This window comes from Pezoporus occidentalis, unplaced genomic scaffold (genome assembly GCF_034315485.1).
Source record: "Pezoporus occidentalis ecotype Australia unplaced genomic scaffold, CSIRO_AGI_Poc_V1 ctg11, whole genome shotgun sequence".
NCBI lineage: Eukaryota > Metazoa > Chordata > Aves > Psittaciformes > Psittacidae > Pezoporus > Pezoporus occidentalis.
This window is the reverse complement of record NW_026912886.1, coordinates 5,005,472-5,027,741: the sequence shown is the minus strand read 5'-3', so window position 1 is coordinate 5,027,741 and position 22,270 is coordinate 5,005,472. Positions and strand designations below refer to the sequence as shown.

The window sequence follows — 22,270 nt, the reverse complement described above, 5'->3', positions numbered from 1 at the left end:
TCTGAAAGCTGAAAGTCTATGTTCAAGACAGACCCCTGCATATATCATCTTAAAACTGCAATTTCATGCTGAAATAATGCTGATGTATGTGTGGGTCGTCTCACATTTCTGTGGTATCTCTACCTTCTTCTGGCTTGCTTGTTCCTCCTCTGCTCTTTGCACTGACGCCAGTGCTCGTCTTGACACAGCCTGGCCGTATAAGCACTAGTGCAAACCTAAGTGAGGAGACATAGAAGCATATGGCTGGAGAGGGGAGAAGTCATCCTGACTATGAAACCACAACAGTTTATTGAGCCCTGTGACTTCCGGGGGATCAAAAAAAAAAGACCTTGCTCCTTAAGCAGTTTAGGCATTCATGAATTTTTTAACCCCATCTAAAATTTAGACAACTAATCTAAAATATCCTCCCTTTGGAAGGATTCCTTCAGTGTAACCCAATGGAAAAATATATTCTTAATTACCTTGCAACTTCGTTATAAAATCAATCTCCATAAGCATTAATACAGCAGTACATCAGACTGCATTAGTATAGAGACGTTTCTTCAGTTATGGCTTACAAGAAGCAATTGCAGGAGGTTAATATGTATTTTTGTATATAGCTCTAAAGTTGTCACTTTGATGCAAAAAGAATGTTCTAAGCAAGAGTTCATCTTGAGCATATACTATAAGACTGGTATTTGAAAGACATCCAGACCACATGGGAAATATGTTTGCTTTACTGGGAAATAAATGTACCTACAAAAAAGTTCCTGCTTTACCTTACTGACACTGCAATTATAATTAGCACAAAGCACGCATAAGCATGTGCCAAACACCAATCATGACTGCACAAACCATTCCAAAAGGCCGTCTATATTGGCAGGCTGCTGATGTGCACTGCTTTGCAGAATTAAAGACAAGCAATCAAATACTGTGTTGCACAAATGTAATTGCTACTACAGCATTACTGGGTGTTATGGACAATGCCAATTCCTTGAGCTATGAGACCTCTTTGAACCTATCAGGTTTTAAAATAGCTAATAGAAATAGTCTTAAGGAGGTTTGTTACCCTGGCACTAGGAACAGAGCTGGCCCAAGCGAGCAGATGCTGATGCAAAGCAGGAATGTTTGCTGTTAAGGGAAATGGACATTTCAATGCCAGTGGAAGCCTACTGCAGCAAACCAGAGCTGACTGGTGACAAGGATGTGTGGCAAAGGAGATAGCAAGGTCCATCCTTTATTTGCCACTTATTTTACAGACTGCAAGGTTTCTATAGAGTTATTAAGTTCCTCTAGTTATATTCGCAATTTTATTTTTTACATTCTTGATGTCTGCATCTCTGATTTAACCATAAAAGAGTATATATGTCAGCTGAAGACAAGTCCTGCTCTCAGCTGTATTGTACAGGTATAAATAAGTCAATGAAATTATCCCAGACAACCAGCACAATAAATGAAAGAACGAAGCTATAACACTCAACATCCAGATTGTTTAGTCACCGTAATTCAAATACAAGCTCATATAAGCAAAAGATACATAAAATATCTTTATCTTCTCTGGATTGCAACCTATTTTAAAGACATATTCTTTAGGTGAATAAAAAAGGAAATGCTACTTCTCAAAAGGCCCATCCATCAATGTTTCTGTAGACCTCGCTGCATCTAGACTGCATTTAGAGATACAGACTTATGAGATATAAATAAACAAACAAACAAAAAAAGGTTTAATGTTTGTTTAACCCAAATCAGGCCACAGTATGGCAATAGAAACCTGGTTTTGTCACTCCTGCAGCCACGACATTCCCCCCCAATTAAGAAAGAGATTCATTGCCAGGGAATCTCTCCACACAGAAGAAATCTTCACTCTGCTAGGTAAGGCAGCCTGACAGTTAGGAAGGATCACATCAGATCATTATCTCACCAAAAAGTACACATCCAGAAAAGCACATCAAGTCCCTTTGGCTTCATTAGCACTCTGACAATTTGCAATACAGAAAGTGAGCTTACTGCTCTGTGTAGCCATTATTTATCAAACCAGCATAAATCCCCAAGAACATTAGGTGTTCAATGAGTCTAATAAACTCCAAATATTCTCCAAACATAATAGTATATATTTTTTAAAAGACAAAAACGTATAGTTACTTTTCCCAGTGAGCACAAATAGAAACTCAGTATCATTTCAGAAGAGGCCTCCCATCAGCTTCTCCAACTTCATTTTGGTACTACATTTCCAGAGATGACGGTGATGGCAGTACTTATAGAAAAGGAAAATTCACATCCTAGATACCACCAGATTTATAATGTATTTCCCATGCTCTTCTCTGCAAATAACATTTGTTGTGTTTTAATTGTTTCTAACTACTCCACGTTCATTCCTTGAAATGCAAACAATGTTTCTAATTATTTCAAACGCATTTGCTTTCGATCGGTGTTAAAATGTTACTGGTAATAAAAGCCAGAAGCAAGGAGAGATAAAATTTAAATTTTAGGTATATAAAAGACTATTCAAACCGATGCAAATTTTTATGGTAAAAGTTCTAAGATTTGTGATCACTACATAAACTAGAGAAAAACATCTAAAAATAAAGAGTTGATATTTTCTATGCTAGAACTATCTAAATTTAGTTAAATAAACATAAACCTATTAGTGATGGAAGTGTGAATTGAAGCCAATAAATCAGCAAAAAGAAGCTGATCTTATGGAATGTATTTGTTCTGAAAATGAATTGTGAAATGCATACAATAACAACTACAATAATCCAGTTCATGTCCAGACCGCATATATTCTTTCTTGCTTGTTCTTGTGCATCTTCTAATTCTTCTGGCTAAGCAGGTTTTTCTAACACACCTTGCAGGAGCACACCTTAGATATCCAGGGATGTGACTTCATGTCATCTGAAAAAGAAATGTATTCATGTGCCTTAACGCTTTTACAATTTGAGGTAAGAGGCAGGATTTTTTATAGAGTACTAAGCTCTATAATTTTTGTTACAGAATGAAAACTTTCAGCACTATCATGCTAGTGTTAACGAATATCAAAAGTCTACCTCCAGAAGACTCTTTACACTATAATTGCTATAGCACAGGGGGCAATATGGAACACAGAAGAGCTCAAGAGCAGAAATGGCATTCCTCAAAAAATTTTCACCTGAACAACCTTCTCCTTTGTCTTCCGTTTTTGTTTTAAAGGAAAACATTCCAGCGGATCAGCAGAGAGCTAATTTCTGTTCTAAAGGAATAGACTGTTGATGTTTCCTCTGCAAATGTAATTTTCAAATTATGTGTATTTCCTTTTAGCAGAAACAATCGTACAATAGCTGTAAACAGGAGTAATAGGAAGTTACACTAATGAGACACTATATTTTAATTCTGTCATGTCTTATTAGAATTCCACAGAAGAACACTTTCAATCATCAGTTTTCAGCTTCATGATTTCTTCTCATTTGACATATGGTAATACTTACAACCTGAGTTTTAAATATTACTTGTATCAGGAACACTGCCTAAACACATGCAACACCTTCTATGAGTCCATGATTATGAAGAAAGCTTCACACGCTGCATTTTCCCAATATAATGGATATCTTGTACATTTATCATATCATCTATCATCTTTCTGTCTCTGTGTCCTAAAGACAGAGGTGTACGTTTTCCTGATGTCCACTGTGTAGTCTTCTGGTTTTAGAGTTTACTATTAAAAACAAAACCAAACCTGTGATTCAAGACACTAATAACCTAAAATGCTGATAGTTTGTGACACTGCATCTACTGCAGTGAAGCTCTTATGGGTTCATCTCTGCCTGCATTCCAGAAATTCTTTCTGGAATAATTCCTAGACAAAACCACTGAGCAGTATGGGTGATCAGTGCCTGAGATCAGCAGGCTGCCCCTACATTGCATCCTAATCCTGCTTATTATCAACAACCTCAAGCACTCCAGTCCACAATCTGTCCTACTTATCATGATGATGCAGACAGAGAAAATCATGCTTTTCTAGGGTGTTTCATACTTGGAAATTTACTGACTATTTATTTTTACATTCTGCCTGTGTACTGATAAACAGCCATATTGGTGACACAGGGATGATTTCAATAACATTCTCTTCAGTGGATGAAACATGGAGCTGGCAAGTGAATATTCAACAGAATAATCATAACCTGCCTGATAACAAGATAGTCGCAATTTTAGTGCTGTATTTTTAAGCACGTTGTGGCTAATAAGAATCTGTTCTTGATACATTCTCATTTCTATTTGCTGCAGTTCTGTCTCTCATAGACTGTATTTCATGGACAGTCAGAGATCTTTCCCCTCTCTATGCCAAGGTCTATCTCAGATAAGCAAGGCTGTGGAAACTGTTTGGATATTCACTATTATTTGCTGTTCACCCAGAATCACATTCTGCCTTGAAAAGTAAAAAAAATGAAGAGGGAAAAATTTAATATGGGCAATGTTTCTGGAATGAATGGGTGGAAGAGATCATGAGCTGCAGAAGGATCAGCTGACTCAGGTAGAGACTGGCTACTGAAGGCCATAAGCATATAGGGCTCTTACCATTTACATGGTTTTCATCCAGAAGATAGAAAACACTGTAATTTCTGTCTACAGCTTCCAACTCCATCTTCCATTAGAGAGACTCAATTTCCCCCTATAACCAAGTGAAGTAACAGTCTGTTGCCTAGACTACTGCAGTATCTCTGCAGATCTTCATAGGAGATGGCTTGTGCTACTGCTTGTAGTGCACTGATTAGGGCATATTTGGAGTTTGATGCTCAGCCTGACCACAGGATTGAGTAGACTGATAGAGGGGATATAGTTAGGAGGAAGAGAAGGCCTAGGTTTGGGTCTATGAGGGGAAATGGGAGGGGGAGTGGGGAAATAAGAGGCAAAGGACATTTGTGCCTACATTGTTTCCTGTCACTTCAGCTAAAATCTACTGCTTTTTCTCACCAAAGCTGTACTTGCAGAACCCTCCTTAGCGGGCTTGCACCGCATATGAAAGCTAAGACACCTCAAATTGTGTCAATCCTCTTACATTTTGACTGACAAAACTCAGAGCGTTTTCAATCCCCTCAAAACCCTTCTCAAGCAACTCCCTTTGGACAAGACGATCTGCCCTCTGGAGGGGTGAATTTTCCACCACTGTTTGTACAAGCAAACTTGGGTGAAGAGCTCAGACCTAGAAGTGTAACTTACACATCTGTGCTCACCCAGTTGTGGCCTTTTTCTCTGTTTCCCTGAACGTGGAAAATTTGTGTGATAAAACAAAAAATGCTGCTGAGAATATTTATTTATACTAAAGAAGCACTCTAAGGGATAGTGAATTCTTTATAGGAGGTTGATATGATCAAAAGTAAAGTTCTATAAAAGGCTGATGTAATTCTTATCAGATTATTACATTTAAGGCCAAAGCAGAGACAAGTTTGAAAAGCCAAGGCTTTGCATGTCAAACAGAAGTAGTCCTCAGCATGGGGGGAAAATGGCAGTGATAAACCTACTATTAGGCATCTGGGAGAGAAACCCAGCATCTCCTCTGTGTGTGGGCTAAAATAGACATGAGCCACTATCACAGATAATGGCAGCTTGTAGGCACATGAAGGGAGCAACTAAAATCCATTTCACTTAGACAAGAAACTGCAGTCTGATATTTACGTGTGTCCATCACATGTGAAAAGTGTTTAGTGTGAATTATCCAAGAGAAAAGTGCAGGTTGAGGGGTTTTATTACCTATCTGAGAGTAGCTCTGATCACACACTGAATACAAGAAATCACGGGTAAATCTCAGATTGGTGTCTTGGGTAGTCAAATGGAATCCTGCTATTCATCTGAGTATATGCCTTTTTCTACAATTGCTGGAGGCCCACGTCCAGAGCAGTGAGAACATGTTCAGGACACAGAAAATGTGGAAGTGAAATAAGCACAGTAAGCTTTATGTGATTTTAGGAAATTAAGATCAATTTAAAAATAAGTCTCAGCTGAATGTCAAGGTTAGAGACTGCTCCTTTCACGACTAGAAAACAGAATTCACAGAGATGTCTGTTAATGGCTGCTCTAGAGCCTTCCTGATTCTTGTACAAGTTGTACTAAAGGACCCTTTCTAGGAATAGCTGGAATTCCTTGCAGGTGCATTGTCATATTTTCACCTTTTCCTCATCAGGAGAGATAAGAAAATTAACGTATTTCTTAACACCTTTTTTTTCACATATGACAACATATTGTAAGCGAAGCGGAAGAGGCTCCGCAAAACACATACAGTGACTTGAAAATGAAAACTGCAAAATGGAGTTTGTAAGTTTGCCCAGACTGTCAAAGACTTTGAAGTCAGAGGCTGCACCAAACCAAATGCTGACTTCCCAGGCAGATTCCAAGATACTATTCAAAGTTAATGCACCTGAGAAATACTAGAGAAAATCATAGCCAACGGATTGTCATATTATTGTTTCAATGTTTGCTACTAAAAGTAAACGGTAAGTTTTAAGTAAATGTATTGTGTTACCAAGTCTTTCCTTTCAAACAAGCACTTCTGTCAGAAGTGTCTTAATTTCTTATCACAGAATTTCATCCGCACAAGGAGCAATAAATAATTCATGTTCCTAGCTCTTTGTTGTGTGTCCCTGAACTGCACAGAGCTGGAAGGCTGACAGCTGTGTCAGGACAAGCACCAAAGATCTGACATGACAAGTGACTAACAAGTTTCTTTCAGTCTATAGTGAAAGAAGACAATGGCATAAAGTGCAAAACCGAAATCCTGAAACAAAATGAAACTGTTTCTTTCTCTTTACCTAAGTGTTTGCTATGAGCTTATTTCCGACCCATAACCTCTGGTCATTTTATAGTACTGCCCAACCCCCTTTACTCCTCACATTCGCCTGGCCATTTACGCCTGTCCACGGATCAATATGAGCAATTCTTGGAGAAATACGATGTCTCCATGACAACCAAGCCACAAATTCTCAGTGGAAAGCAGTGAGACCAGTAGTGAAATCTCCTGAGGTTTTCAGACCTATAAGACAAGATGTCTTAAAATGCAGGAATGGACAGAAACAAAAGCCAGAGTAATTCATTGTTTATTACTAGTTTAATGATGTCAGATGGACCGAATGGAACTCAGTTTTTAAGTTTAGATGCTTTATCAACATGTATTTTTGCCAGTCAATATTACCTCCTGACAGGCTTTTATCCTTTCCATTACTTCATACAGATATGCAGAGTGCAGAATTGGATATTCAAGTTCCCATCCAAATGTGTACACTTTGCCACAGAGAAGTAATTTAAGGTTAAAAATAATGTTCTCTTTAAGGTACGTGAGTTCTTTATCTGGACACTTTAGTGTCACCTCTTTTTTAATTTTTAAAGTGTTTTAATTCTCTCTCACTTCAGAACAATCACAACTTGGACAATCCACATTTTTGCCCATAGTCATCATTGAAGGGACGGTAGACAGTTTCTGAAGGAGCTGCCATGCACCACCGCAGGTGTGGTAAGGAACCAAACCTGGCTCCTTCCTGAGCAGATTATGTATCTCTTTCTAATCTCATGCTGGTTTCTGCTGTACAGTGGTGAGTCCAAGCCTATGTGGCTTTAAAACGAATATGGATTTACAATTCATTGGTTTCAATTATTCCAACATATACGGGTGTTCATTTCTGTGGAAAAGATGAAAAGGGAATGTAGTTCAAATCAGGTATATGACAGCAGTTGAACTCCCAAGGAATCTTGGAGGAGTGGAGTGTGCTGAAATATAATCCCCCAGACATGGGTCCTATCTGGGGTCTGAGATGACTTAGGGGACCTGACATGGATTTCAGACTGCACCCTTTGACTGAAAATTAAATCTCAGCAGTGTTCCTTGGGGAAGGATCAGGGGACTGTTGGCAGCTGCCCCCTGTCAGCACAGGCTGCAAGATTTGGAAATCTCTTAACTAAGCTGACAGGCCGCAGAGACGATGAATCAAAAATATGATACACGGATCAGCACACAAAGATGCAAGAGGGTACACAGAGACCAGATAAAGCAGGGAAGGGAAACAGCAAGTGAAGAAAGATGTTTAACTCTTTCACTAATGAGTACTACGTGCAGGTTACATATGTGGTGTATGTGGGTCAAGCTCACAGTTTGCTTAAAAGATCTTAGTATTTAGTCACAAAGAATGTTTTTAATCAGCTGTGACTCGATACACTTTATATTTAATTGTTTCCCTTTGGGATTCATTTAATAAATTTTGTAGTTGTTCCATAACGAGAAAGATAATGAAACTACATGAAGATAAATCTTTTAGTCACCAAAAAGGATGCACTCTATGGATGTTCTTGTATTTAGCTGAATCAATGTTAAAAGCCATTAAAATGAAATAAGGATTGTGAGCTGATTTAAAGAAAAGGACCAAGCTATTTAACACCACCAATTTTCTTTCCCCCAGAAATACAGCATTTGAATGTCTGCCGCTACACTCAACTGCAGTATATACAGTCCTAATTTTTCATAATCTCATGCTACCTTCAAAGGGTCAGACACTGTACATATATTAAGTAAGCAGTGTAGTCCAAAACTAATTATAATGAACTAGTAGTGTCAGCTTTCTTTTTGGTCATAAAGCCTTTATCCTTTCTAAAACCTGAATTCTTGATGAAAGAGGAAAGGATAACAGCTCCACACTGTGACCCCTGGAGGTGACCATTAATTTGACATTGCAGCTGCTAAAAAGGAAACAGCATTACAATGTGCTTTTTTTACAGACCCAAAAGCTGTGTCAGATTTATCACTTGATACTTGGTGTCTGTCTTTAAATGCCTCTCACCTGGACTCTCAGACTCTTCCAAGACGCATCTGTCAGGCGTATCCTCCACATCTTGGAAGTTTGCCGAGTTGGAGCTCTTGTCATGCTTCAGCGCACGGGCTGGAGCAATACAGAACAAAAACGGGGGAGGGAGAAATGCAATGTATTCACAAACAAACACTTCCTGGCTTTCTGCAGAGCTTTCAATGCTGAAGACATAATTTGTAAACACAAATAAGAGATGGAAATAAAACAGAAACTCTAAGTACTTATATGCAACCACAGCACAGTTGAAAAATCTATAGACGAATTCATTCAGGGAGAAGTTTGAGGTAGTGGCTTAAATGTGATCTCTTTGAAGGAGAAAATCATTTTTTTCTTACAGAATCCTAAAATAATTAAATAAATTAGAAGCCATAAAAAGTGCTCATCTGTTTCACCAAGGAAGCCAGTAGACAATTGTAATTACTGCAGTCATTCACCAGGGAGAGAAATGGTGTCAGCTTTAAGATGAAAATATGTTGTATATAACAAGCTAAAATGTGTAATAAAATCAGTGATAATGCCAAAGTGCAGTAAAAACCAGACTGAGTTATGCTTTAGAGATTGCCCAATTTGATTTCTTCTTTTACTTAATTGCTAAAACCATTTTCATTTCCGAGCAGGAAAGTATCTTCATGAAAACAATTATTTGTCTGTGTAGGACAAATCCCACATAAGTCTTCCTGAACAGAAGAGAGGTATTTCTCTTGTCAATGTCCTCTCTTCTGCTCCTCATCATCACGTGGAGCCACAAACACAGTTTGACGATCAAATACAATTACTAAACAATATTTTATAGAAAAGCACAGTAAAGACTCAATCTCAGTTTTTCAGTCCCATTAAAACTCTTAGCTCATCCCGTTTCTTAGGAAAACAGTGGTGACAAGGAAATACCTTTTTTTTTCCTAATCCCTAGAAAACTAAACAAGGTTCCAGACTTCCATGTGGATGGGGATACCAATGGCTATACACAGTCTCAGTGTAGTTTTGTCCTGTTCTTAAAACAAGAAATTTGTTATAACTTTTGGTGGATTTTCTTTTTATTTTACCAAATGAATATTTGCTGCAGGATCACTTCATTTAAACGGCCATTTAAATTTCCCAACATTATGAGTGAACCAACAAGGCCTCAGGGCATTATTCAGACAGGAAGAGCTCAAAGGACACATATTCCACTTCAGTGATTTGCACTTTCCCTCAGTTTGGAGCTATTGATCCCAGGTCACCAAAAGGTTCCATCATTTTTGACTCCTGCATCTACACAGAGTCTGTTTGAAGCAGTCAGAGCTTCCACACAAATGTGGAATCAGATCCTTGAAAATATAACATTTAAAAATGATAAATAATAAAATCTACTATAGTGACACCATGCATTTCACCTTCAAACAAACAAACCAACAGAAGCCAGTAAGTTTTGCTTAAAAACCTGCCTTGGACAGCAGCTAACCATCCAAGATTAAAACTCTGCTTGGGTAAAGGAGGAACACTGGTTAAATCTCTAAGCTGACAAAAAGCCAGTAGACTGTTATCAATGGTCAGCGTATCCATGCTGTGACGAAGTGGATTTTCAGTTCTTGTCTCTGCCATGGAAGTGCTGACATGATAATTTGCATGAGGTGACACTGAAGAAAAGCTTATAAAATAAATAACAAATGTCCTTGTTTACACATGAAAATAGTATGTTATGTGCAGGAAGAAATGTCTTCAAAGATATCTGTACTTTCCTCTGTTTCTTCCTCCATGTAAATGATTTTCCAATACACCAATCGAAGGCCAGAACTCCCACTTCAAGAAAGAAAACTTGAAAATATCATGTTTTCAAGAAATTGTTCTGTGCCAAATTTATGAAAACATTCTTTCTGGAGCAGTTCTTCCCATTCAGCAGCCAGCTCCACTGCGCTGTGATAGACTGAGTCATAACAGCTGCATGAATTTAAAAGTCAGAACTGCTCTGAAGTAGAACAATAGGAAAATTTCCAGCAGAGTACAAAAGGTGGCTATGCCTCTGCAGACAAACAGAAAATCGTAAGAGGTGTCTCCTCCAACACACAAAGCAGTGACCCAAGATTCAGGACGAACCTTTCAAAGCGCGTTGTGTGTTTTTACCCAGTGAAGAACTCTCACAGTGAACCAAGAGGGGAGATGCTTTCACAGTGCCAAGCACCAGTGTCAGAAGATGGCAGGTACTTCCCTTGCTGGAAGTCTGTGCCATAATTGCTCTTGAACAGGATTAGGACAGACCTGTTCAAGTGCCCTCCCTTTGTCCCAGACCCTGTCACCATAAGTCATATAATTTAAACTGACCTGCTTGATTTTACAACAAAGCGGAGCTGAGCAGGTGTCTTTTAGTGAAGGTACCACCTGAGAAATAACTCAGAACATAATGAACAGAAGTCAGCTAGAAGCAAGTCCACACAGATGAGATACATCAGAAGGAAGGTGTGAAGTGAACAAAAAAGAAACCAAGACAGGCTGGCAAGATCCTCTGACAAAGCAGGAGGCTCTCTCGATATGCTTGAGTAGAGATTGAAGAGATTTGGGGAGATTCAGGAGAGGATGGAGTCATTGAAAGCCAAGAAAGACAAAAATGATAAAGGGATCACAGGCAGAGCTGATAATGCTGACAAATGACAAAAACCAATGATGAAACACTCACATGAATAGTTGGTGGCCAGGAGCCATTAGGAACAGTTTAAAGGGAGTGGAAAGCATGGATGGAAAGGGCTTTCAGAGGGGCAGAGAAGCAGAGCTTTAGCACAGCCTGTGTAAAAACAGCTCTCAGAGAACGTGGGTCACCAGGAGAAAGTGAAGGAAGGAAAGTGCGTATTTCAGAACAGCAGGAGACAGGCCTGGACAGGCTCGGATGGGGTCACTGCTGCGATGTGTATCTTAGCCCTGTCACTTTCTCAGAAGTACACACACCTCCCTAGACAAAACACAGGCAAATAAACTTCACCACAGCCTAGTTTGTGAAGTTACACAATAAGCGTACGTGGTGAGCAAGAAAGGGACATAGGAGAGACCTTTAGCACTTTCTCTCTTAAAATATCACATGACATGATACAAAAATATCATAAAAGAACAAAGGGAATTGAAAAGTTAAAAATAAGGACAGAATGGACTGGCCCACATCCAGAGTGAAAGTAAAAAATGGCATTATATAATAATGAAAAAAATGAAAAACTCTTAACCCTGAGATGTACATTACTGTATTTTCCTTTAGGGAAACAAGATTTTATGTGCAAATGTCAATAGGGGAAATACAGGATGCTGACGGAATTTAAGTTATTTAAACATAACAGTGTGATCTTTATTCATTCTGAGGATACTCTGTCCTACTTTGGGTTTAAATGGACCTTAAAATTACTTTTGCTTCCATGTGAAAGCTAATTTTTGTAGCCAAAGTGATGTAAATGTCTGCAGCATAAATGAGCTCCAAATCTACAAGTCAGAGAAAAAGTAAAGAAACAACCATCCCTCCTACAACAACTCCAATGACATTTTTTTCCTATTCAGTACAGTGTCATTTCAATTATTACATAGAAAGTAAAAATTACCTTTGTTAGTACAGAAATAAGGAAAAGTGACAGATTTAACTGGGGCAAATGACCTTGAACTTAGCATGTAAAAATGACATAAATCCTCATCGTACAGGATCAATCTTGAGAATAGCAGCAATTTTTTCTGATTCATCTTAATAAGCTCTTAAGAGTTGTTTACCGAGCTTGATAGCTATTCTCTTACATTATTGAAGCAGGAAAAGACATTAAAAATACGTATGGCATTTACAATAGTAAAAGAATATCATTAAGATTGTAGTATTCAATGAAACATGTATGTAAATAGTTTCATACATATAAAATTCCACAAAATGAAACCAAACTATTCCTTAAAAGAGATCACAGCCTGACTGCGGACCAGTCTATGAAAGAGCAGTCTTTGTGTGAATCAACTGTTGAATTATAAGCTGTTCTTTGTGAACATACACTAATCACTAATCACAGCAACAACTCATCACTATCATTTATTTCTTCATGTTCTGTTTAAACTCTGAAAACATCACACACTAAATAACTGCCTAAATAACCTGCTCTGCACACCAGTTTTCAGAGGGCAGACACTGGAGAGAGAAGTCTGCACAACACAGGTGAATAAACCAGTTAGAATTTTCTGATAAGATGCCTTTGTATTGATAAGGTGGATTAGTAACTTAAACGCAGTCTGTCTGCAGAGAAACTTATTTGTTATTTGCTATTCAAAAGAATTGGATAAGGCAAGATTATTTTTTAATAAAAAAATATTAGGCAATATAGGCTATAAATGATAAATATATTTAAGGTCCAGTGCAGAACACAAATCAACCTGAATCTAAATAAAACTGCATGAAAAAAAAGCTGCAAAGGGAACAAAATGCTGGTATTTTTTATTTCATAAATGGATAAAACAATTGTGCTGCAATGCCACTTCTAAGATGCATGGGATCTATGGGTGCCTACCATATTACATCTAAGAAGCTTGATGGCGAGCAGGGCAATAAATGCTTTGAGTAGCATTTTAAAAAGCAGATTTCATAGATATCATAAAAAGCACAAGAACAGCTGTACTTGCTGACACCAAATATCATCAGGGTTGGACTCCAACAATCACACAGTAATACTCCTAAATGCCAATTTGAAACCCAGGGAATTCCAAAAGTTGGGGTTTTTTTTCTTTAAACATTGACTAACCCACAGTTGTTCCACAAACTCCTCAAGTTTCCCTTAAACACAGAGAATTTCCACATCCTTAACATCCTACTCCCTAACTTGTCTTAACATTGACAAGCGAGCTCCATTGCTTTACCACATAGGTAGGAATTTTGTTTGCACATGTCGCTATTAGATTAATGTGAAACTTTTCCTTGTGAGAGAAAAGGAATGTGTTTGAGCCCTGCACACTCTCTCCATGATGCTTGTGACTGAGCAGTCCTTTGGTTTTACCTTCTTTTAACCATCTCTTTTCCAGGTTGAGGATTACTGCCCTACGTAGCTTTTTGTGCGTGATTTGATGCCAACCAAATTGGTTTCACTAACATGAGAAATGTGCAAAACAGTCACGAAATATTAGCATCACTCACCACAAGCACCTGGAAACAGAAAGAGCAGACATTGAAGTTACACTGTCCAGTATGGAGCACCCATCCTTCTGCTAGGGTGGCAGTACTCTCTGCTGAGCAGAGCAGAGAGTTGGGTAGGCTGGGGATGTGCCCTGGATGTCACCAGTGCTGAGTACAGCACACAGATTGCTTCAGAGGTTTTACAGGAGATACTCCTGTTTACAGAGCCTGCTGTGGTGCCTGCCTTTGTTGCCACTGCACAAACGCTGTTGACTCATGCTCAGCTTGTGATCCAGATTCTTTTCTGAGAAACTTACCTTGCTATTTCTTCCTCATCCTGTCTCTTTGCAGAAGATTAATCCCACCTGAGTCTAGATCCTTGCTCTTGTCCTTATTGAATTGAACCCTATTTTTTTTCCAGACCATTTCTCAGGCCATACAAACCCTAATTCATCTCACTGACAGAAGACATCAGTTGCTGGTCCTTTCATAATTTTCAGTGTCATTTAAAAAAACCCTGCACTGATGTCTGCAGTTGTCATTTAACTGAGAGTGGCTGGCTGTTACCTTCTGTGACTAAATATCATAGTGGTCCAATTTTCATTGCATTTTAATTTTAAAAAGAGAAATTAAGAAATTAACCTGGAGAAACACATTATTAGTCTAAAGTGAGTGCTGAAGCACATGGAAGTTGGAACTCTCCTTGAGAAAAGCCAGTACGGAATAAGTCGAACTGCAAGCTACAGTGATTTAAATCCATTACACAGAATGCAGAATTAGGACCTCAGTGTGCAGAAATACTAACCCATGCACCTGAGCTTGCTCTTGCACCGTGTGAAGTCACACGCAAACAAAGCTCATTCCACTCACTAAGTGAACTGCAGCTAAAGAACATTTTTTCTTCTGTAGTGTGAGGCTTCTTTTAAGGTTTCTGTATATTTTAAATTACCAAAGCTCCTGAAACTTCATTTTCCTCCCTGCCTGTACAGCTGAGGACAGCATTGCTCCAGACAGGAAAACTGAAATTTTCAGTGATTCTTTTCCCAATATACCTTGAAGTTTTATTCACCCAGAGGGACTTCCCTACTTCGCTCAACTAAAATATAATGGCATGTAACAAATTATGTTCTCAAAGGACATCCCATTTTTGTTTCATTAGTGCAATGAAACATTCACTCAATTTTAAAGCAGTTGTCTTGATCTTAGTTGTGATTTATACCAGAATCTGTCCATGTATTCTGTGCAGTATATATAATAAAACACCTAACTAGTTAAACTCGTCTCAGTGGGTTCTCCTGCAAGAAATAAAATACTTTCCCATAAAATCCCACACAACATTCACAGCACAGCTCTGTAGCACATGCTGTGGTAAAACTCAGGAGCATTTAAAAAATGGATTTTTAAAGAATTATTATTATTATTATTAAAGGATTTAAATAATTAATTCTTCTGTCATTATGCACTCACTGCTTTTTCTCCTCAATGTCTTCCCAGTTAGCAGGCCCAAATTCCTTTTTCCAGCATCACTAAATGTGCGGTAATGCATGTTTAACCAACGTGATCATATGTGATCAACATTATTAATGCCTCTCTCTTTCTTTCCCCCTAACAACCCTCCCCCCAGCCCCTCCAGTAACTGAGAGGCAACAGAGAAACAATATTTACAGGAATTGGTAAAGAAGGCCAAATTCTCAGTTCTGATGCAGATAATCAGCTTTGGGTTTGTTTCTGAACTGAAGCACAGAGCATCTTGTCACCTGTCCCCTTCTCTAAAAATATATAGCAAAATCCGTCCTGGTTTCTCTTCATTAGATCGATAGTGTGGGAGAGTACATAGTGCAGATATGGCTGCTTATCAGTGTATCAGTAGCTTCTATAAAACCAACAAATAAAGAAATACTTCACACTTTTAAAATCACAGTATTGACAGTATTGACATTATTATCTTCATGACAGTAGATTGATTTGGTATTCAAGCAGAAAAGCATTAATCAGGGAATTTTCAGAAGGTTCTGGTTCAGTCCATTTCTACAGAGGAATTCTAGCTGTATATTACTTTAATTTGCTTTTAAAACCAAAATGAAACGCAACTGCACAGAACAGTTATGGCACTGACATATCCCTGTGCATAATGTGAACGCTACAGCTTGCGTACTTTTCCTTTCTCTTGATCAAAGCTGTCCAAATAGCTTAATCCATGGGAAAAAAAAAATATACACAGAGCCTCTTTATTAATCTCTTCTGGCCAGATTATTGTTATTCTTTTGCATTATGGCCTTGAAGATGTATTACTGATAGGGAGGTAAAGCCAACTGCAGCACAGCATGACTCTACTGAATGGCTGCTGTATGAAAGTGGAAGTACTTATTTCCAAGACATTTCTGTGATGCTCCCTACTGTTAAAATGTTATCTGACTTAAAAAGATTTTCAGTTCAATTGTAAGCAATAAGTAAACTCAGGCAGTACAGTACTGTATACTGAAGAGCTTCACTAGCTGGTCAAACAGGCATTATTCCAAGAAACTAATGTTGTATAGGACTGCTTCCTGGTGGCTGAGACCTCTGATTGGCAAAAGACTGGACTTTTCAGTCAGCAAGCTAGTTACCCATGGATGTGGCTCAAGGCTGACACACAGATTGACTGGTTCACACTAATTTACTTCACACAGATTCCATTTATCTCCTAGAAGATCCCCTGGCAGCAGCTTATAATGGCATATCCTAGGATGCCTGCCTGCATGAGTTTTTAAAGCGGCAGAGCTTGATGAATCTAAATCCAGAAAACAGTTCACAGATTGAGGACTAGGTGCAATCAAAAAACATCAAGTAGCACAGCTGGGACTTGCTAGCTTGCTTGACTGGTTTGAGCAGCTGAGCATTAACTACGCTTGCTTTCCTGCTGGCAGCCCTGTGTCACTAGGACAAATCGGAGCACTACCCAACAGAAAGAAGAAAAAAGAAGAAAGGAAAGGAAAGAAAAAAGAAAAGGGGAGAAAAGAGGAAAGGAAAGGGGAAAAGGAAAGGGGGAAAGGAAAGGAAAAAGGAAAGAAAAGATAAAAGGAAAAGGGAAAAGGAAAAGGGAAAAGGAAAGAAAAGAGGGTGAGGAGTAGAGATTATTGCATTGCATGGATACTATTAATAGATGCAAGAAAACCTCATTAGAACATTTAATCTTTATTCAACTGCAGGATTATCAAATAAATAATTCTCTGGGTAGCAAGTTTTGAGGCTAAGAGTCTAGAAAATATCTTTTGGTCACGCTAACAGTTCCTAGGAAAAAGACCTGAATAAAACTAAAGCCATTTCTTTCCTTTTGAATATAAACCTATAGGCAACCTAGTAATACACGTGCAATGAAAAATAGTTACAAAGGTACTGGATTTTATGTTATAAAAAGGCAAGGTAGAGGTCAATGCAATCCCTTGCCTCCATAGAGAACAGCAGACTTCAGCAGGAGCAAGCTTATAAACTGTATTTTTAAAAGGACTGAAAATACAGGTTTACACTGTAGCTCCTCAACCTCAGAGAGACAGAGACTATTCTTTAAAGTCCTTCTCAGAAAGGAATCAAAAATTAATATTATTAGACAGTAACATTTGACAGCAAATGCATTGTGAGAGATCCAAAGCACATTTAGTACTTAGGAGGTTAAAGACTCAGCTGTAGTGCTAGTTGATGAAAAAGTAGGATTAAGGCTTTAGTATGAGTCTTGACATGATCATGTTGTCTGCCTGCTGTCTTAAGCTTCGAAAAACAGCTGGGATCATCTTCTTATAAGCTCCAACTCAAAGATGTTTAAGCAGTTCCAAATCCAATTAAAGAGAGGTAAATATAAGGAAGGGCCCTACTGAGCCCAATCATCTTATTTTTTTAATGAAAACCAGCATAATTGCAGGTTACACAACTCCTTAATCTCACTTTAAACCTAACAGACTGCTGCTTTACAGTGCACATGGCAAGCCCAGTTAACCCAAGCATTCTGTGTTGGTGTGCTTAATTTCTGATCATTATCCTTTATTATCTTACTTGTAATCCTAAAAGCCTATGATTGTGTCCAGATATTTGGCAAGGATTGTACCTGGATATACAGGGATTCTGCTTGTAAGAGTAATGGATTAATTGGATAGTACTGCATGACTAGTAGATAGTTTGCAGTGAAACTGCTGTGCAGTTTTTACTTTGTGAAGTCCACTTCCTTCTTCTTCTGTCCCTGTCCTTTAAACAAATTGACTTTTTGAACATTAGCAGTGTTGAGGTAGTAAGCTATCTATTCTCACCACTAACATGGCGGTACTATCTATGGAAATTACACTGCCCTACAGAGTAGGCTGCTAACTGAAATCCTCTTCACAAAAGTTAACAGAAAATAAGGAAATCCTTTTCTTTTTTTTTCAGAGGGATCTGCATGTTCAATATAAAACTGCCTATCTCACATGCATGACCCAATCATAGTATTATTACTTAAAGGCTTAGAGAATTAGGCCACTTATTTTCTATGCAGTGAAGAGATTTTTGAGGTGTGCATATGTGATCAGATTGTGTCAAGGTATGTATACTTAAATGCTTACAGCTAATACCATGAAAGCAAAAATCCACATATGTAATCCTTCTACTTTGTCCTATAAATATGCACAAAGACATTCTCCAAGGATGCAAAAGCAAAATCTCATCGGGGACTACTTCAAATACAGGCTCCTCATGTCTGTAAGAGCAAGAAGGAAATTTAAATGATCACGAGCGAACTGTTTGCAGTAGCTGTGTTACATTATGCATGATTCTTGGCTGCAGAGGATTTAATTAATGATTTCTAGTTACATGGTTAAGATCTGCAGTGAACTCATGTTTGGAGAAACAAACCAACATCTGACAAATTTATATCGTTTTGTGTTTTTTCCCAAACATCATCTACTAGGAGTTGCTGTCCTTTTTTTGCGTAGGTGGAAATCTATTTTGTATATACTGACAATGATTCTGGGCAGAGCTACAGGAGCATGGACCTAGATTAAGGCAGCTACTCTCCTCATGCAATTGAAAACAAAATCTGGACTTTGCTATTCCATGAATTAATAAGCAGTATTTGTTGATATGTGTAAGTATCAGGAAGGTGCATTGTTGAACTGATGGATGATATGCAATTATATTGCTAATTAATGTGGACCGTTTGTTTCAACTACCATAAAACAGACACAGGTTTAAGAAACAGACTCTCCCCTTTAAGCTCCAAATGATATGTCTCCAGAAAATGAAGGTGGCATTCCCTCAAATAAGATAAACAGAGAGCTGTGAAGTACTTAACAGATAAAAGATGACCCCTGTCTAATACTGCACCTCCACTTCCCTATGCTGAACCTTATTCTTCAGGCCATCAGCAAGATGTATCTGTAAGTGAACAAAAGAGCCTGGACCCTCCGCTTTGAGGCAGGTAATAAACAGGTAAGACAGACACTACAGGGATTTCCAAGAAGACAGGCATCTAAGGAGATGACTGACAAGTGTCCCTGTGGTTCAGAGGCCATTTGAAACCCCATGTGTGAGGAACTAAAAATAATGGTTCAAAAAATGCAGATGATCTGCTGTTGATAGGTAAAACATGCTACAAGACTATGTTCTTACTGGAGTTAAGCATCATGGGGGAGATGAAGAGCAAAGGAGAAACACAAGTGTGAGCTCTTACACGTTTTCTTTGCTGCATTCAAGTGCTACATGAGGGTGTGAGTGAGAAACAATCTAGATTGAGAAGAAGCAGGATTTATTAAAATGTTAAATTCTTTGCACTTTGCTTAAATATGGTTGGTAACAGGAACACACTGCTCAGTGCTGCCCAACTTAAAAGGCTGCAATCAGTTTTGGTACTGCCCCATTTTGACCACAATACTTGTGTCTTCAGCGGTATGAGGTTTCTTCCGCTTATACGAAAAGTTAATACTTTCATATTATCACTTTGCTGTAAGAACTGCGACATTCAGAAAAGAAACATGAAAGGTACCATAAAATCTGCCATAAAATTATGAAGATTGTTGAAACAACATTACATTCACTGGCTGTATTATTGTGGTAGCCAAGTCACTAGTTAGAATTTGATATTTTGTTGATGTAAGAACATTAGTTTCTTGCTAATTCTGAAAGCAAAAATTTCTATTGCTCTTTGCAATATACCTAGTAAAAAATACCTGGAATATCTTTATTTAGGTATTCTGAAAACTACCTCTCTCAGGATGTTGTTTATTTGTGCACATTTAGATTTCAATTCACACATAGAAAAGTCAGGCATACACTGGCTATCTGGAAATGATCCAGTCCTCAACAAGAAATTCCATATGGAAGTGTCCCACCTGTCTCCTGCAGGTACTTCAAATTGTATTGCTAGTATTCTTTTTTACTGGTTGATTTGTTTATGTTCCTACATGCTTTCAACTATCAGCTTGTCTGCACAATCAGAGGTGAATCTAGGGACAGTTGTATATATACCTTTATATATGGAAGGATAAAAACAAATTTAGTGTTTCAGGAAACAAAACTGCCACTTCAGGAGATCACTAAAGGTTGCACTCCAGCTTGTAACATGAGTGAAGTGGAAATGCCAAAAAGGCTCCTGCACAAAAAAGGTACAAATGTGCAGCAGGACCTTGACTGCAGTTTCAAAAGCACAGTGCAATGGCTGCAGCATAATTAACAGAGAACACAGCATTCTTGTAAAATAAATCACAGAATGCTCAGGGCACTGAGTTCATCTCTGTGTTAACTAGGTGCACTTTTAAACAAAGCAATAGAGCTGCTCTTGATTTACCACAACCTGAGTTTGGCCAAGGTGGTTGAGATGAAGCAAGCAGTATAGAAATGCTAATAGATGTGTAAAAATTACTAGAACAGATGATGTACACTAAAATGACTTTCCATAACTAGGCTCAAAAGAGCAGGGCCAAGTTCACTTCCACCAGAATATAACTGGCACTCTGGGATCTGCCTAAGCTTTTCCAAAACAGCCCAATAAACTCTCAGCTATAAAGTAACGCCTCAACCTTACTAGTCCAATGATTTGCCACTACACAGCTGTAGCACAGCAGTATACGCAATTTCAATTTCAATTAAATGCACAAAGCCACCAAAGCTCACAGGCACCCCAGTTTTTGCACATCCCTTATCACAGTCAAATGACAAATGCAGGTGAACTTCTAGCTATAAACTGCTCCATGGCCTGATGCTTTTTCCAGAGGGGAATAACCTACCTCTGCCACTTCACATCTTTACAGAACTGCAAGAATTCTTGGGGCAGTATATGAAAGAATATCTACAATGCATGTGGCCTTTTGGACATCAAGTGTATACAAACAGATCTGCTGATTCTGTAATGCATTTAGTACCTAGAGTATGTTAATTAATTTAGAGACATTCTTTGTTCCTAGGAAAACCTGAAAGGCTAAAGAACAGATTAAAACTACTGTACCAATGTGAAGAGTTAAACTCAAGTTTAGAAAGTTGGGATCACAGCAGTCTATTACCATATTGTATTATTACAAAACACATTTACTATATCTGACACTTTAATAGTTGCATTCACAGCTTCCACTTCAGGCTTCATTCCAAGGGAATCACTCAGTCATTCAGAGCTAAAGGAAAGTGAAAATGTGCTTTAGAAGAACCAACCACTTGTTTTGTTTTAGTTCATGAAGACAGCTGTTGAGTGCAAATGAATAGTCAGGGCTCACTTCCCTTGTTGTATTTTTATACTCTTACAATGCCACCCAGTGAAGAAGGGATTTTTTTTTAAATCAGTGTCCTCGAACTGCACATCCCTTTGGATGTATATTCATTTTCTTCTCACTTAAGTTTGACTTAATACTCAATGTAAAGACAATAGATCGTCCTTTTTCTTTGTTCATTTAATTCTAGCAGTTAACCCTACTTAATGTCAGGAACACTGATAGATACCTATAAAAAGATGTCAAACTCTGAGCAGTTAAATGTTTGTTAAAAGAGAAAGATAAAACTTTTTTCACTAATCTACTTTGTATTGTTTTCTATACATTTTTCTTCTAATTCCACAAATTGGTTTTGGCAGTCTTGGTTTCTTTCATCTACAGCAATGGCATGCCATTTTCCACATTTCCAACCTAAATTTTAGAATCTTTGAAAACCTTTTATGTACTCTGAAATGTATCCCTGATCTCATTTGTATACACACCTTCTGCTAAGTATCTTTCATAGACCTTCAATATTCATGATATGTGGAATGAGAATGATAAACGCCTTTTTTCACTTTATAAAGGACACTGGGATATGTGCTACGGTATTTTGCAAGTGTTAATATAAAAGGTGTTTCTCAAACTGTCACATATGGTGACTATTTATTTACCATGATTGTAACAGAATTTGTGTAATA

At 38.1% G+C, this 22,270-nt stretch overlaps 1 protein-coding gene across 5 annotated transcripts in view; it reads right to left on the bottom strand.

The window, feature by feature from the left end:
• Positions 1 to 911: 911 nt before the first annotated feature.
• The window catches only part of WDR72 (WD repeat domain 72), a 112,694-nt gene continuing 91,335 nt past the window's right edge, over positions 912 to 22,270 (bottom strand). For all 5 annotated transcript variants that reach the window (XM_062628122.1, XM_062628112.1, XM_062628142.1 and 2 more), the window contains 2 exons: positions 8,775 to 8,873; positions 912 to 2,874 (listed from right to left, as the gene is read on the bottom strand). In XM_062628122.1, the coding sequence (XP_062484106.1) occupies positions 2,819 to 2,874; positions 8,775 to 8,873 (155 nt within the window). In that variant the 3' untranslated portion in view covers positions 912 to 2,818. The remainder of the gene's footprint in view (positions 2,875 to 8,774; positions 8,874 to 22,270) is intronic.